The 14,857-nt window shown below is 43.2% G+C and overlaps 1 protein-coding gene across 1 annotated transcript in view; it reads left to right on the top strand.

Moving 5' to 3' along the window:
* COMTD1 (catechol-O-methyltransferase domain containing 1) overlaps window positions 1–4,823 on the top strand; it is a gene marked incomplete at its 5' end in the record, with an annotated part of 5,042 nt that extends 219 nt beyond the window's left edge. The window contains 5 exons of the mRNA XM_010146394.1: window positions 995–1,100; window positions 1,929–2,047; window positions 2,301–2,355; window positions 3,801–3,934; window positions 4,671–4,823. Coding sequence (XP_010144696.1) covers window positions 995–1,100; window positions 1,929–2,047; window positions 2,301–2,355; window positions 3,801–3,934; window positions 4,671–4,823 — 567 coding nt within the window. The remainder of the gene's footprint in view (window positions 1–994; window positions 1,101–1,928; window positions 2,048–2,300; window positions 2,356–3,800; window positions 3,935–4,670) is intronic.
* Between the last annotated feature and the right edge of the window lie 10,034 nt (window positions 4,824–14,857).

Genomic DNA, 14,857 nt, shown 5'->3' with positions numbered 1-14,857 from the left:
TGAACCGCTGGACTCTGTGATATGCCGTCCTCCATCTTATTTGCATACACTTTAGAATTTATTTGGAACTGGTAGTACCCAGTCACTTGGCATACATTTTAGACATGCCTTTTTATCCGTGCCTCCCAAGCCCATGTGTTTGGGCTGCACTGCATTTTGTCTTGAACAGATGACTTCTGTTCATTTTAGTTGGCCTACAAGGAAACTGCAGCTCAGACGGGTGATGTCCTCCAACAGGCGTCAGAACACACAGTCTGACTCAAGACTGAGTCATTTCAGGTGCGACAAACTACTCCTGCAATTAAGTGTTAAGTGCTGGAGCTGGTTGATTGGAATGAGCCCTAGAGAAGCCCTTCCATTCAACTGTCATGGCACATCCCTGCTTCTCCTGGTCAGTGCCAGGGACCCTACCACCCTGGCATAGGCACAGCTCCTCCAGCTCCACACTGTGTAACTAGAACCATGTGGTCTGACCTCTGGTAACAGACTTTAACCTAGCAGTTCATAAAACCATCCTACATTTTAACCTAGCAATTCATAAAACCATCCTACATGGCTTGGAGGAATAAGGGCATAAGTACAAAGGTTATAATTAAAAAAAAAAAAAAGGTTCATCTGTTTATGTAAATACACAGAAATTAAGGACTTAAACAGTCAAAGTTCCTCTATTGTTCTTTATCAGTTACAGCTATTGCTGAGTTTTCCACAGCCATGGTAACTTTGGGGCATATTACTGCTTTGAATGATTACCCACTGCTTATGACACACACCCCACGCTCCTTAGTTACTGCTAAATTCAACCAATTTCTTATTGGTTATATTACATTGCTTATAAATGGAGCACAAAGCCGCCTAAAAATGAGACAGGTAGGAGTATCTGTTTTTCCTGGGGTTTCTCTGTTGGTTTTGGTGGGGTTGTTTTTCCCTCTAGGATACTGTTTTATGAGCTTGGAGTTTTGTTTGTTGTGATGTGTTACTGTTTTCCCCTTTCTAGCTCACTGCTGATCATCCCTGGAGTAAAATGATGGTGTCCTGTGACCAGGCTCAGCTTATGGCAAATTTGGTCAAACTCATTAAAGCCAAGAAAGTTATTGAAATAGGTAAGAGTGTCACTTTGTCCTCTCTCTAGTAGAATAAAGCTCCTGGGTGTGCTTCTCCAAATACAGCCATGTTTACGTAAGGTAAGATTAAACATGATAAGGCACTGCATACCTGTCTCAGCAGATAGGTGGGCAAACTACGGTGTGAAAAGTAGGATCCGATTTGCACTTACTTGCCACTTTGTCTATCTGTGTGTTCAGTAATTCTGGCATCAGCAGGGTTGTCTTGTCCACTCTGAGGCAATCTGAAAAAATAAGATCAGCAGATTACTAGGGTTTCCAGCACTTGCAGGACAGGGTGTATTCTTTCCTTCCTGTATCAGTTTCTTGACAGAAGGAAACGTTTTGCTTCACAGGCCCTGCAACCAATCCACTTTCCTTAATATACCTATGTTAGACAGGATGTCCCAAAGCTACACTGATGCTGAGCAGCCAGGTATGGGTTCCCATCATCTTCATTCCTGGTCTGGCTGTTATGAACATGCCATGGTATTTTGCTGCTGATTCAGTCCCACTGGCTCAGGATTTAGCTCCACCTTTAAATAAGGGTATTCCTCAGCAATACAGGACCAGACTGCCCTGTGTGTCCAGGAGACTTTTGGAAATCCAACATTAAGCTTTGCAGAAGTATTGATTAAAAAAAAAAAAATTTCCTCCCAACCCACCATTACATTGAAATGGAGGGGAAAACCTTTTGTGTCCATTAACAAATTGCCATCCTTGACTACTTCAGGGGTTTTATTCCTGAAAGGAGAGCTGTAATTCACTGTTGGTTTTTTTTCCCACTCACAATATGTCAAGTGCTGATGACTCTTATGATTTTACTAGGTGTTTTCACAGGTTATAATACTTTGAATATGGCACTTGTCCTGCCAGATAATGGCAAAGTTATTGCCTGTGATATAAATGAAGACTATGTCAAAATTGGAAAGCCACTGTGGAAGGAGGTAAGCAGCATCTTCTGTTACCTGTTTGGGACAGCCTCATTTGTTGTCCCAAAATCATCAAGGGATTTTGCTATCTTAGACTTGATAATTCACACACAAGCATTCATACAATTAAAGGAGGCTGAAACAGTTCAGTTTTGAAAGACAAATAAGTGCTGTCTGGAACCTAAGAATAGCTGAACACCAGTCACTCCCTGAGTGCAGACTACTAACAGGTTATTTCTTTACTAATTTCATCAACTCTTCATTCTAGGCAGGAGTGGAGCATAAAATTGACCTGCGGATTAAGCCAGCAATTCAAACACTTGGTAAGTAACCCAAAATACTTTTCTTTTCCTTTCCCTTCCCTGAAAGTACAAGATGGATATAATACTGATGAAATCTAAGACCAAATATGCTTGTGGATGCAATCACTGTTAACAGTGAGATAGCTTCTCTTATATTAAAAAACCCCCAAAGACTTCACAAATTCAGAAGTTCAGTTTTCCTACATCTACCAGAGAGGAAAAAAAAAAAATTCTTGTCCTGTGTAGTGGGCTGTACTGGTCACTCACCTGTGCTGTCCATCACCTTGCTTAATCTATGAACTACTATTGTCAGCTGCTTCTGGGAAAGCTGATTAAAACAGATTAATTAGACAAAGTCCATTTTCTCTTATCCATTGTTCATTCTAAACGAGTATTTCTTTGTTACAGACAGGAAGTTTTCTGAAGGGCTGCGGTGCAGAAAAAAAATACAGAAGACACTATAAAACTTGGGGTATAATGGTTGAATTGTGTCCCAGGGAGTTCAAATTTAGGGTGTGCCCAAAAGCATGCAAGGCCATTAGAAAGACAATGACTTTTCTCATTCAAGAAAGAGAAGATGTGGAGCAGAGAGAATATTAATAAACATTCTGAAAATGCAAGAAATTTGCTAGGAATGGAGAAGGTGGAATGTTTCCTGCAAAGGTGTTTGATGGATCCACAGATCCATCCATAAGCTTTTATTGCTTCCAAATTAATCCATCCTTTCTAAAAAGGCAAATATTACCAGTCTCCTAGGATGCACTGTCCTTGAAGTCTGATGGACAGCTTTGTCTAGGCAGTGCTTCAGACAAAAAGATCCTCTGTGGGCAGAAGATAAGAGCAGGTGAGAGGGGTGGCCAAGAAGGCAGCAGTCAGCCTCTCTGCAACAGGTGATTTGGAGTTCCCAGTCAAGAAGACCATTTAGGAGAACTTAAAACTGAATCCCCCTTGCCTTAGCCCAGAGAGGAACTACTTACAGCAATCTTTTGCTGTGATAAAGGTCTCTGACAGGGCTTGTTCATGACCTGTGTCATGGCACTTAGTAATCGATAAGAGATTAGCATTTAGGACCTGTTCATAAATATGAGAAAAATCTTAATCCAGTTAAGAAAACAGTTCTCCTGAGTCAGCTCAAAAAATAGCTGAAGGTGTGGAGTGTGCCCAGTTTCAAACTGCTTGACTTGTTTGTACTGCCCCTTTCAGCAGTCCCAGCTGTATCCTGCAGGTTTAGAACTACTCCATGAACTTCCAAGTAGGCAGAACGCAGTAACTGAATGTTTTATAGCATACGTCATGTCTAGATTGGTTTCTGTGGGATCAGCTTTTCTAGCAGTTAGCTGCAGAGGAATAGGCTGCCTGGTCAAGGCACCAAAAACATTATTTAATGCGAACTTTGACACAAATGGACAACTTACTCCTACACAGCATTGACCAGGGTGTAATGACTCACTTTGTTGCTCACCTAGATGAACTGTTGGCCAGTGGAGAAGCGGAAACCTTTGACTTTGCTTTCATTGATGCGGATAAAGAAAGCTACAATGAGTACTATGAAAAATGTTTGCGCCTCATAAAGAAAGGGGGAATAATAGCTATTGATAATGTAAGTACTGCAGTTGTAGCAATAGTAGCACAGGAAGTTACTGCTTGTGCTTCTGGGAAAGAAAAAAAAAAGTCACAGTGGGATTCTACTAATGTGATTTCTGACCTGCAACTTGGTTGCTAATTGCAACTTGTTTGATCCATGTTAGACAAAAAGAGTTTTTAAAATTCAACATAAATTCCAGAAGTAAGCTATATGGAACACTAGTATAAGCAAATAAAACCCTATAGAAGTAAGAAGTCATGTGTTAAGTTTATGTTAATACATAAACAGCCTGTGATAACAAACGTCACATTTTTTGTAATGGATTATGGAGAATGCTCTGTATGATTCTGCTTTGTCTTGTAGTGCACTTTCTACTATGTACAGTACTTACGCAAGACCAAAGGTTGCACTTGTAATCAGTAACTATTAATAAGTTATCAATTAATAACTTTTACTGGAAACAAAGAATGATGTTTAGCATCAGGCACCTTCAGGGTTGTGATGGCAGCTGAGCAGAGGCTTTTAAAAAATACCCATGTTTAATTACTTTTACTATTTTGTCTTCTAATTTGCAGTAGAAGTACAATTAGCCCATTCTGTGGACTCCCAATCCCTATGAGAGCTCCATGTCAGAGACCCCTAGAAATCTGAGATACAATAAATGATATCAATATGCAGGACATTTATCAAAGCTTCCTTTGTGGTCCAAGGAACATACAAATGAAATGCATGACATTTCTTTTTTCAATAGGTCCTTTGGAATGGAAGGGTGCTAAAACCAAGAAAGGATGACTTAGCAACCCAGAGCATCCACCACCTCAACGAGAAGCTTCTCAGGGACGCACGAGTCAATATCAGCATGCTCCCAATGGGAGATGGAGTCACATTAGCATTCAAGTTGTAACTGGAGGAATCTGGACAGATGGGAAACAATAAGAAGCATCAAATCATCAGGAAAGATGCAGGCAGAATAGTATCAAAAATGGTTATTTAACCTATATCTCCACTGGATAGCATAGCCTGGGAAAGTAGACTTTAGGAGCAGCAGGATCCTAAGAGCAGCTAAATTGAGAAGAGAGACTTAGTTTGAGATGTACTATGGTTTCTATTTCAATTGTAATAAAGCAAGTGAACTTATGTGAAGTTGTCCTTGTAAGACAGCAGCTGGGAAAAAAAAATCTCCCTCTATAGAACAACTGAGTTCCAAGTGAGTGAATACAACAAAATCATTTTGTGTCCTAGAAGAGGCTACTGAGTAGCAGGATAATCAGTCCTACCATCAAAAGGAAAAGTGGATTTTATTAATGTTAAAAGCCATAACAGAAATATGGATTTTTAATTAAATGTACTTGATGTCAAGGAGATTGCTAGCCTTCTCAAAGTAACGATATTGAAAGTCACTGGTAATTCTTGAAGGGTACTACATGAGAAGTCTCAAATATACCTGGGGGGGGTGGGGAGCGGGAAAAAGTTGTCTTTAAGAGTGTGTCAAAGGACAAACAGGATTTCCAATACAGAGCACTTCCTAGAACCTCTGTGTGCAAGTACTGGGTGCCTTTAACCTAGGTAATAGGGCAGGTAGATTTTTTTGAAGTCATAATGAGGAAGAGCAAATGGACAAGAAGAAAACCAAAACGACTCTTCTTCCTCGGTCCCTCCTAACTGCCCACCGAAGAATCAGCTTCTAGGTGCTTGTTTCCTAGAAAGTTGCAAGCATAGAGCATTGGTGGCAAGTCTGCAAAAGGAAAATGATTGATTGAGGATGCAATACAGCTATTAACTGGCTATTCAAATAATGACTGCAAGCAGAGATTCCTTTCCCTAGGAAGCATGTAACAAAATGATGCTTTTTCCACACCCTAGTAAAGTATTTTTCCCACAGTACTGCTAGTAAACTTCATCTACTGCTGTCATTCATTACTTTTGTTTCATCCTGATCATTTTTGATCAAGAAACAGCAGCTGAAAAAGTTAACCTTACCTGGGACCAATGAAAGAGACTTAAGAGGGTGGGAGGCATATTCTGTTTGAGCTAGGGAATAAGAATCCAACTCATTACTTCTTTCCATATGAATTACAGATAGTACTAACTAGTTTTAAAGGCTTTTTATTTCAGCCTGAACTTATTACAGAGAAAACCTAATTAAACAAGAAACCAAAACTAGCATTTTGCAGACAAAAGCTCCACTGGATACTGTTTTGGGGGACTGGTACATTGAAAGGGTATTGTAAGCATATTGAGGAAAAAGGTCACTTCAGATTTGTTGGCTTCCTGTGGGGAAGCTGTATCGAAGCTAAGAGAATCCTTCAGTTTGCTTACATAGTGCACTTGAGTGACTCAAGGCATTGGGAGACAAAGATTTCAAGTCTCAAAATCGTTACAGCTGGCTACCTGGCTCATATTTTTGAAATTTCAACTGAGCAGCTTGGGTTGTGATAAGGGGCAGACGTTCAGGACACAGGTCTTACTTGTCTCAAATACTTGTAGTAGTATACTGTGGAGGAGGAGAAATGAAGAAGGGAAGCGCCGCCTGATGGTTTCAGAGTGAGGCTATGAGTGAGGAGATCACAGTTCTATTTCTGTCACTTCCACTTAAAACCCTGATTCAGCAGAGCACGTCAGGATGTGCTTAAGTACTTTGCTGAATTGAGTACTGGCTGCTGTAAAGTAAAATCCATGTCTGGGAGAAGGCCAGGACGAGGTGCATATGGCCCTTAAATGAGATTTTAAATAGGGCATAAAGCTTACCCAATTTGTTTTTCTGGGTACAGTTCTACCCTCAGAGCTTCCAACCCTTGCGTGCCTCAATATTTTTATCTTCATAGAAGACATAACACCTTACCAAAATCTTAATTATTATAATAGCTCTCAGATGGGTAAAGGAATATACAAGATCATTATACATTTGCATGCAAAGCTTCTGGCCATGTTGTACATTACGATTTTACTTTTTTAAGTAGATAAAAGATTGAGGTTCACAAACACAAAATGGAGCACGCTAACAGCTGGGGCATCCTCTCAAATATTCCTGCTCTCAGAGGTTGTAGCGTGATAATCACAAGTGAGCTGCAAGCTGTGAAGAATACATACTCTGGCCTAAAAGTATCCTGATGGCCTTTCCCAAACACGCAGGACTTGCTGGAAGATTGATCAAAGACTCATGTAACTGTTTTGCTACTAATTTCCAAGTTGCAAAAATCTTCTCAGTAAAGCCAAGCCAAAAATGGGCAAGGATCGTGGGCATTTTTGCAAGAAACTGTCAAATAATAGTTTAGCAATATTCAAAACCAGATACAAACAATCATAGCTCACAAATTCAGAAACTCCTGTTCCTCGAATGGTGGGAACTGGCAAGGTCCCTGTTGCCTATGCTAGAGGAAGATCTGTCAAGTGCCTGAGGCTGAAGCCGCATGCAGCAGGTTAGCATTTTGCCTCTGCTTTGGACTCTGCTCCATTTTAAATATGCAGAGCATAGCGTGAGCATTTAATCAAACTTGTCTCCATCCTGATCACGTAATTACCATTAGAAAGAATAGCAATGTGTCCCTAAACTATAGATTGATGAGCCATCTGTAAGCTGAAACAAAGAGCAGAAGGAAGCTTAATTGAATCAAATATTTAGAATACATTACGCTCTATCTTGTAGTTACTCAGAAGCTGGCCTTCTCTTCAGGCTTCTGTCCTGCGCGTCTGGAATTCATCACTGCTAACTGCATTTAATCCTTCAACCTTACTATAAAGTGACTGCTGATAATATATAATTATGGTTTAATTCAAGTGGTGAATCAGCTTTGGGGAATTTGTGGGGACAATGGGAATTTAGGCCTTCACGAGGTGGCGAGAGCGGAACACACGATAATGCGGCACAAGTCTCTGCCTCTCTAATGGCGAGATCGTGTACGGGAGCTTACACATCTGCTCACCTCTCCCAGGTCACACCTGCCTGAGCTGCTGCTCATGCTGTAGAGGCTCAGAATTTTACACCCCTAAAGAGGAGCTGACTTGGGGCCACAGCTGTTGCCCAAACCCTACCACCCACAACAGTTCACACACATCTCTTCTAGTTGCAAGGGTTGATCCCAGAGGGGCCAACACAGCTGACAAGTGTACACCCGGGACTTGCTCAGAAGCAAATGGCGCTGAGGGATAGTTCACTAAAACAAACAAAACCACCAGAAAATTCCCCCTAGTGAAGTAACTCCCAGAAGCCACCATGAGAATGAGAGCATGTAATCCTAGCTGCTGGCCAGGTATCTCAGTCCCTGCTTCACAAGTGGCACATGCAACACAGTGTGGTGTGATATTTGGAGGGGTGACAGGGAAAGGAACAGAAGACTGTTTCAGAGCAGATGTTGTATCTCTACTAGCTAATTAAATAAGCAGACAACACTCATTCGGCAGTGCTGTCATGCTCCCCCTTTGTGCTGGCCCTCTCCAATATACCCAGAGGAAAGGTAGCAAAAGCTTGGAGTTATCTACAGCGTGGAAAACACTCAGGACTCAGACTGGGTGCCCAGAAATCTAGAGAGATTGGGGGCAGCCCCCCAAAAGAAACAACTCACTACGCAAGGGTAGACGCAGGGATTCCTGAATGCTCAAGGCTAACTTCTGCATCTTCAACGCTGCAGCTTTTGATCCCGCTGGGACGTGAGAGGGTCAAAGCAAGTGAGCATCATCGGTCTCTCACATTGCTGCAGGCCCAAAGGGAAACTGGGCTGCTGGGTATAGCGTCATTTAGAGGTGTTTTTTTGAACCTCTGGCACTGCCATCCCTCCTCCTTCTTTTAACAAACACATAAAGTTTTAATCTGCTTGAATTTAGCCACGTTACACACAGACAACACTTTCTGTGAATTGCTGTTCCTGGAAGACAATTAGCAAGCTTTTAGTAATAAAACTGTTAGGATACAGAGAAAGGAACATGAGCATAAACCCCTCATTTGAAGCACAAGCAGCTCCCCGCATTCCCCAGAAAGCTTGCAGTTCATGCCATGTCTCAGGCACCAAAATCTTGATGATATTCAGGTATCAACAGCAGCAAGTGCCATAACATGCCACTGGCTCCTTTTTGACAATGTAATAGCAGTTAGTTGCATCCCTGCTTGTATTCTCTGTATCATTTGAAGAAATCCATCCAAAATGGCCACAACAGGGGTAGATAATCTAAGAGGTCAGTACCATTTTAAGAGACTCTTCTCCCTACTAGTTGAGATGAATACAGCTTGGTTTTATCTAACTCATCTACTGAAACTGCACAGGTCTCCTCCATCCCTGGTACCACCCTTGCACTACCATGATGAACATGACCACTCTGCGTGACTCCATCAGGCACACCAACACGTTTGGATAACCTACGAACACCAGAGGTCTGGACCCATCTCTGTGTGGTTTGCAGCACATTTGATGGTAGTGTTCATTTCATTTTCATGGGAGTGGCAGCACTATCGCATCCTTCCCAGAATGAAAATGTGGAAAGCCATAAATGAAACAAGAAAGGTCTTTTGGGGAGGGATTTCTGATGAGATCCCAAACAAGAAGTACTGAGCAGGGAACAACAAAGCCAATTCTTCCCTCTTTGCACACCTAAGAGCTGCAAATGAGCATTTCCTCTCACAGACAGCACTGAAACTTCGACATTGTTTTTGTTTGCTCACCCATCAGTTGCTCTGCTCCCTGGTCTGCCAAGCCCTGCCCCAGGCCAGTGGCATTCTGCCGCTGCTGCATGTTGGGCCCGGTGATTTGCACTGGGATGAAAGGCTCTGTGCAAGTATAAAGCATTACCTCTGCATAATTCTAATCACACACAAATTGGTCTCATGCATTTGCAGCTACTCGTGGTTTCGAAGTCACCTGTTTTATAACAATAATTTTAAAAGCAATGTTTGGAAAAAGGAAATGAACAAACATAAAACCTGTAAAAGAGAGAAATTAATGTGGGATTGCAGACAAGTTCTATATCTTCCTTTTTGGCTTAGTGCAACACTGTAGGGATAAGCACATAACTAGCTGCTTTAATATTTATTCCTATTATAGGAAAAGTAAACATAGCCTGATAAGTCACTGCTTTCCAGGATTAGATTTCATATTTTAGAGACTGCTTTAAATTAATGCAAAAGCAAACATTATCTTTTCTTCTTATTCATATATTTCCCTAATGAGTTCCAAGCAAATTGTGCCTACTTATATTTTATGATTTTAAATAATTAAAACATTTTATGGAGGCAACTAAAATTCTCCCCAGAGTTAGCAGAAAGATTATTGATTGAACAGATCTCAAGTTACAAGGAAAAAATTATTATTTAGTTTAAAGGCTCATAATTTTATTCCTATTCACCTACTGAAAACTAAGAGACTGCATTTTAACAGCAACCCTTTGAGTTACGCTGGGGTTGGGACTTGGGTTATGTTGGTGAGTTGAAAGCAGTAACTTTTTGACATTGTGAAATTAGATTTGCAGAAGATAGTTAATGAGAGACTGTTATTGCTGCTGCCACAAGTAAATGCAGCGCCTAACTACTGCATACACACACGACAACACCAGGATAAAGCCTAGCTGTACCTTCATAGCACCAAGAATTTGAATCAAATCCACAAACACAAATCATCAACAGAAGCCTGCTCTCAGGAGAGGACTGGTTCACAGGACACCCAGGCTCGACATGTCACGTCGCATGGCATGGCCACAGGAGTCCATAGGGTTATGGCCCAAGAGTTACTGGCCTGTAGCACAACCCCCAGCAACAGGAAAGGGTTTCTACCAGCATGAGAAGAAAAACAAACCAACCAAACCACAACAACAAAGAAATAAAAATGAAAGATACAATCTTGAAACAGGTGGAAAGAAACCTGTAGAAGGGAAATGGATGTTTGCAAATCTAGGTGGAAATAAAAACCAGTAACAGCTGGAGATAAAATTTAGACCAGTTTGTAAGGAACCACATGCTTGTCCGTGATGTCATTTGTATCTTTTAACGTGTGTTTTGTTAGGAAGCAAACATTAGGAGTTTACATTTGAAGGTAAGCAAAACACATAGCTACTTGGACTAGATAAAAAAAAAATTAGAAAGGTGAATATATATAAAGATGCAAAATGCTGGCTTCTAAGCATTATGGTTTTCTCTGCAGGTATACCCTTTTCCCTGTCACAGCTAAACTCACACAGGCTGTGGCTCACGACACTCAATGCTTACTTCATTTTATAAGGCACATGTTTTTGCATTTGCCCACTACAAGTGAACATTGCTGAGGTCTGCTATGGGTCAAAAACTGGAAGGTGGGAGGAGCAGCTGCAACCAGAGAAGCGTAAAGTTTCTTCAGAGGGCAACGGACACCTTTGAATGCAGGCAGAGCTGCAAGGGGACAGGGAGAGGGCAGCGAGACCCCCATGCTGCTCTGTGTGGAGGGACCCACGTCTGCCTCCACCACTGGCAAGGCCCAGCTCCCCGGACAGAGGTGAGAAAGGGTCTTTTAGGGGCCTTTGCCCACAGCTTCCACCCAGCTACTGATGTCTCCAGCCTCCCAGGCACATCAGCAGGGTATTGGAGTGCCATTTCTGCAGTGTCACCTTCAGCGTCCTCTAGCCATCTAAATGTCAGCTGCTATAAAATGCTCTCCCGAGACACTTAATCCATCTTCTCAATGTAGAGTAATTAGTGGGGTCGTTCCAAAGCAGAAAGCCACAGTTAATCGTGAAACTACGGTGCCGCCACGTATTATATCAAAGAGATTAATACAACCTGAAAGAACTCGCAGGGTCCTCCTTGGTTTCCATTGAACAGCAGGGCTAGACTACATTCCAGTGGGTCTCAAAGACCTTCCCAGTGCAGAGGAGCATTAACCCACTATCAAAGTGCAATTTCAGAATGATACTCACTAGGTCAAACTCCCGACAAAACAGTGCCTGTACAAAAAAGCTGCAGTTTCTCCACAGATGTGTAAAGCCAGCTTCTACATCACCTCTGGGTTTTCCCATGGCTATTATGGATTTTAGGGGCTATTCCCACCAACAGGCAGCAGTCCCTCTCCTCAGGTTGGGAAGACCATCAAGATGGAGCCTGTATGGTGTCTTGCTGAGTGCCTGGGCTCAGTACCAAGGCTGAGCACCCTCGGCCCCCATCAAGGACCACTGCTTGAGATCAGACCTATCCTCACAATCTGAGACTGCCCAAGTTTCCACTGAAGACTAACTTGAAAGACAAAAAAACACGGACACATTAAATCAGATTTGGAATCCCAAAATTTCTTCCAGCGTTACACAGGTGGTCCCAGGTGCCACCAAGCCCATCACACCCCCCTCTCTCATGCAGGTTTGGTTACTTTGACAGCTGCTACCAAGCTTCCTTCCTTGATTTTCAACATAGTCACTCACACACCAGACATTGAGTGATGCCCTTTAGCTCAAGCTTAACTTCAACAGTAAATATAAACTTTCAGACATGGACTATGGCAAACTCCTAATGAAAACTTCAGATTTGCAGCTGGGGTCTGCCTGTTGACCTTAGGAATCACTTATGGTCACCTCCACAAACTGCATTAAAGGCACATGATTAAGACTGCAAAGATAAGCACTAAGGAGGTTACAAATGACTAAATTTGCACAAGAAATCTTAATTTTGACCATCCCTATTACATATAGGCATTATAATAAATATTTTAATTAGATGATCAAACATTTATACACTCTACCTTTTATGTCTCCTTCCTGACCTTATTTGGTCTTGTTTTACTTCTTTTGCCTTCAGGCTAATAAACTGAGAACCTATAAACAGGAAAATAGTTGGCTTTAGGCAGCCTGTACCAGTAGAGGATTCCTAGCTCTCAGAAGGGCCAAACAGCCTTGTGTTGTGGCCACATTTCTCCACCAGAAGAGTTGGAGGAAATTAGGGAATCACCAGCAGAAGTTAGAGCTGCCTTTCCTGGGTTTTCCTATGCAACAGTGTATTGGGTCTGCATGGCAAGTTTGGGTTTTTTTCCCCAAACTGAGTCTGTTTTGCCCATAATGATAATTGCTTAATGATCTCTCCCTGTCCTTATCCCAACGCACAAGCTTTTCCTTTTAGTTTCTTTTTGGCTTGGCAGGGACACCTAGCAAGACTCCAACATTTATGCACGCTCATGGACTCACCTTATGACAGGCATGATGAAGTTAAACCAGGCGAGCTTCAGGCTATATGAGTGGGCTGTAAACAAATTCAATGGCATACTGTTGTACCCTAAATGCAGAGAGGACCTTTGCTACATAGTGTTAGGTCTTGCCTGAAACCCTACAAGTCTTGCACCAGGACTAAATGCTGTACAAGATTTCCCAAGGAACTTAAAAAAAGTAAACCAAAATATTGCCTCAAACACAGCAGAAAGAGATCAGCCTTCTGTTAGAGAGGCTGCAATACAAGCCCACATCCACACGACATTACAGTACCCTGAATTTCAGTTACTTAAAAACATTTCATGAAACATTGATCCCTGTAACACTTGAGACATCCGTTCACACTCACCTGGTGCCATCTCTGCCAGCGAAGAGTCTGCAGCTGGCAGTGTGGAGGACCAACACCTCCACTTACCAGACCCATGGGAATGTTCATCGGAGCTAGTCCCATTCAGCCCAACCGATGAACCTCCCAGGTATGACAGTGAGCAGCCCACATCCAACCACTACAACAGCGAACACCTCTACACCTTGTCCACTACAGGCTGGCTTTTATCCTGGCTAAAGAACACACATCCAGCACCAACAACAGGGGAAAGCAGAAACACTCCCTGCCATGCTCCCCGAAGCACATGCTGCCAACTAGAGAAGTGAAAATGATACCAGGTGACTCTCATGATCAACTGTAACCCACCCAATCCACTCAAAAGATAGCAAGGAAAAAGATCATTATTACAGTAAATTTGGCCTGTGCCCAGGCCTAGTCCCTTGCACAGAGGCAGCTGGTCATGCACCCACTCCTCCCAACCCATGGCTGCTGAGGGTCTCGATGCACGTGGCAAAGAGGTGCTTGCATTCTCTGCTCGGGCAGGGAAGCGAGGCCTCAAAGACCAACAAGGGTCCCCCCAAAGAGGGGACAAAACCAAGGTGAGACACCCTCCAGGAGCAGGTGGTGGGGAGCCTAGGGCAGCACAGTTCACTGCCTGGCGCCACAGACTAGTCTTCTGGTTTTGTCTAGGAAAGACAAATTTTTTATGTTTATGAACAAAATAGCCCAGACAAAGGTTGCCTCCTCTCCCCACCTTCAATGGAAATATCCCGCACAACAGCTTTTTAACAGCCCCTCCCGTGTGAAGGGGAAAGCGGAACAAGTCGCTCCTCTCAGCAGTACTGACCACCCTGCAGCTGTCCCACCCGCCGGCACGGGGCTTATGCAAGCGAAAGGGCATTCGTGCTTCACCAGTGTCCCCAGGGGACAGGCCCTCCGCAGACTTGCTGCCTCTCTTCCCTGTCCCACGCTCCCTTTGCTTGATTGGGATTTTAATTAATTGGAGAGATAGGGGGAAGGTTTGCAAGCTACCTGCATTGTGGCAGTGCAAGGGCTGCGGCCCACACTGCTGGCGTGCCACGCGGCTCCGCACATCGGTCCCGCCACGCCACGGTGCCTGGTGCCACCAGACACGTGGGAAGACCACGAGTCAGGCAACCTTCTGGGTCCTTCCCCTTTGCCTTCTGGTGTTGGCAGCTGGCGTGCCATGTCCTCCTGTCAGCGAGCGCTTCTCAAAGCTGAGGGTGGCCAGAACACCTCTTTGCAAATCGAGGGATCTCGAGCCATGTGGAGGTTTCTAGGGAAGCATCAGCAGGTCAGGAGCAGAGCAGCAGCCGGGAAGATTGTCTAACCAAAATTAATTAACGAAGCAGGCTGTTAGGTAGGAGGGGATGCAGCGAGGGGCAGCTGCCGGCAGGCCAGCGCAGACAGCAGGACCAACTGCTCCCTCAGGGGTCGACGCGTGC

The sequence above is a fragment of the Eurypyga helias genome, unplaced genomic scaffold (genome assembly GCF_000690775.1).
Source record: "Eurypyga helias isolate BGI_N326 unplaced genomic scaffold, ASM69077v1 scaffold21562, whole genome shotgun sequence".
In the NCBI taxonomy this organism is placed as follows: domain Eukaryota; kingdom Metazoa; phylum Chordata; class Aves; order Eurypygiformes; family Eurypygidae; genus Eurypyga; species Eurypyga helias.
The sequence above is the reverse complement of the archived record's forward strand: the minus strand, read 5'-3'. Positions and strand labels throughout refer to the sequence as shown.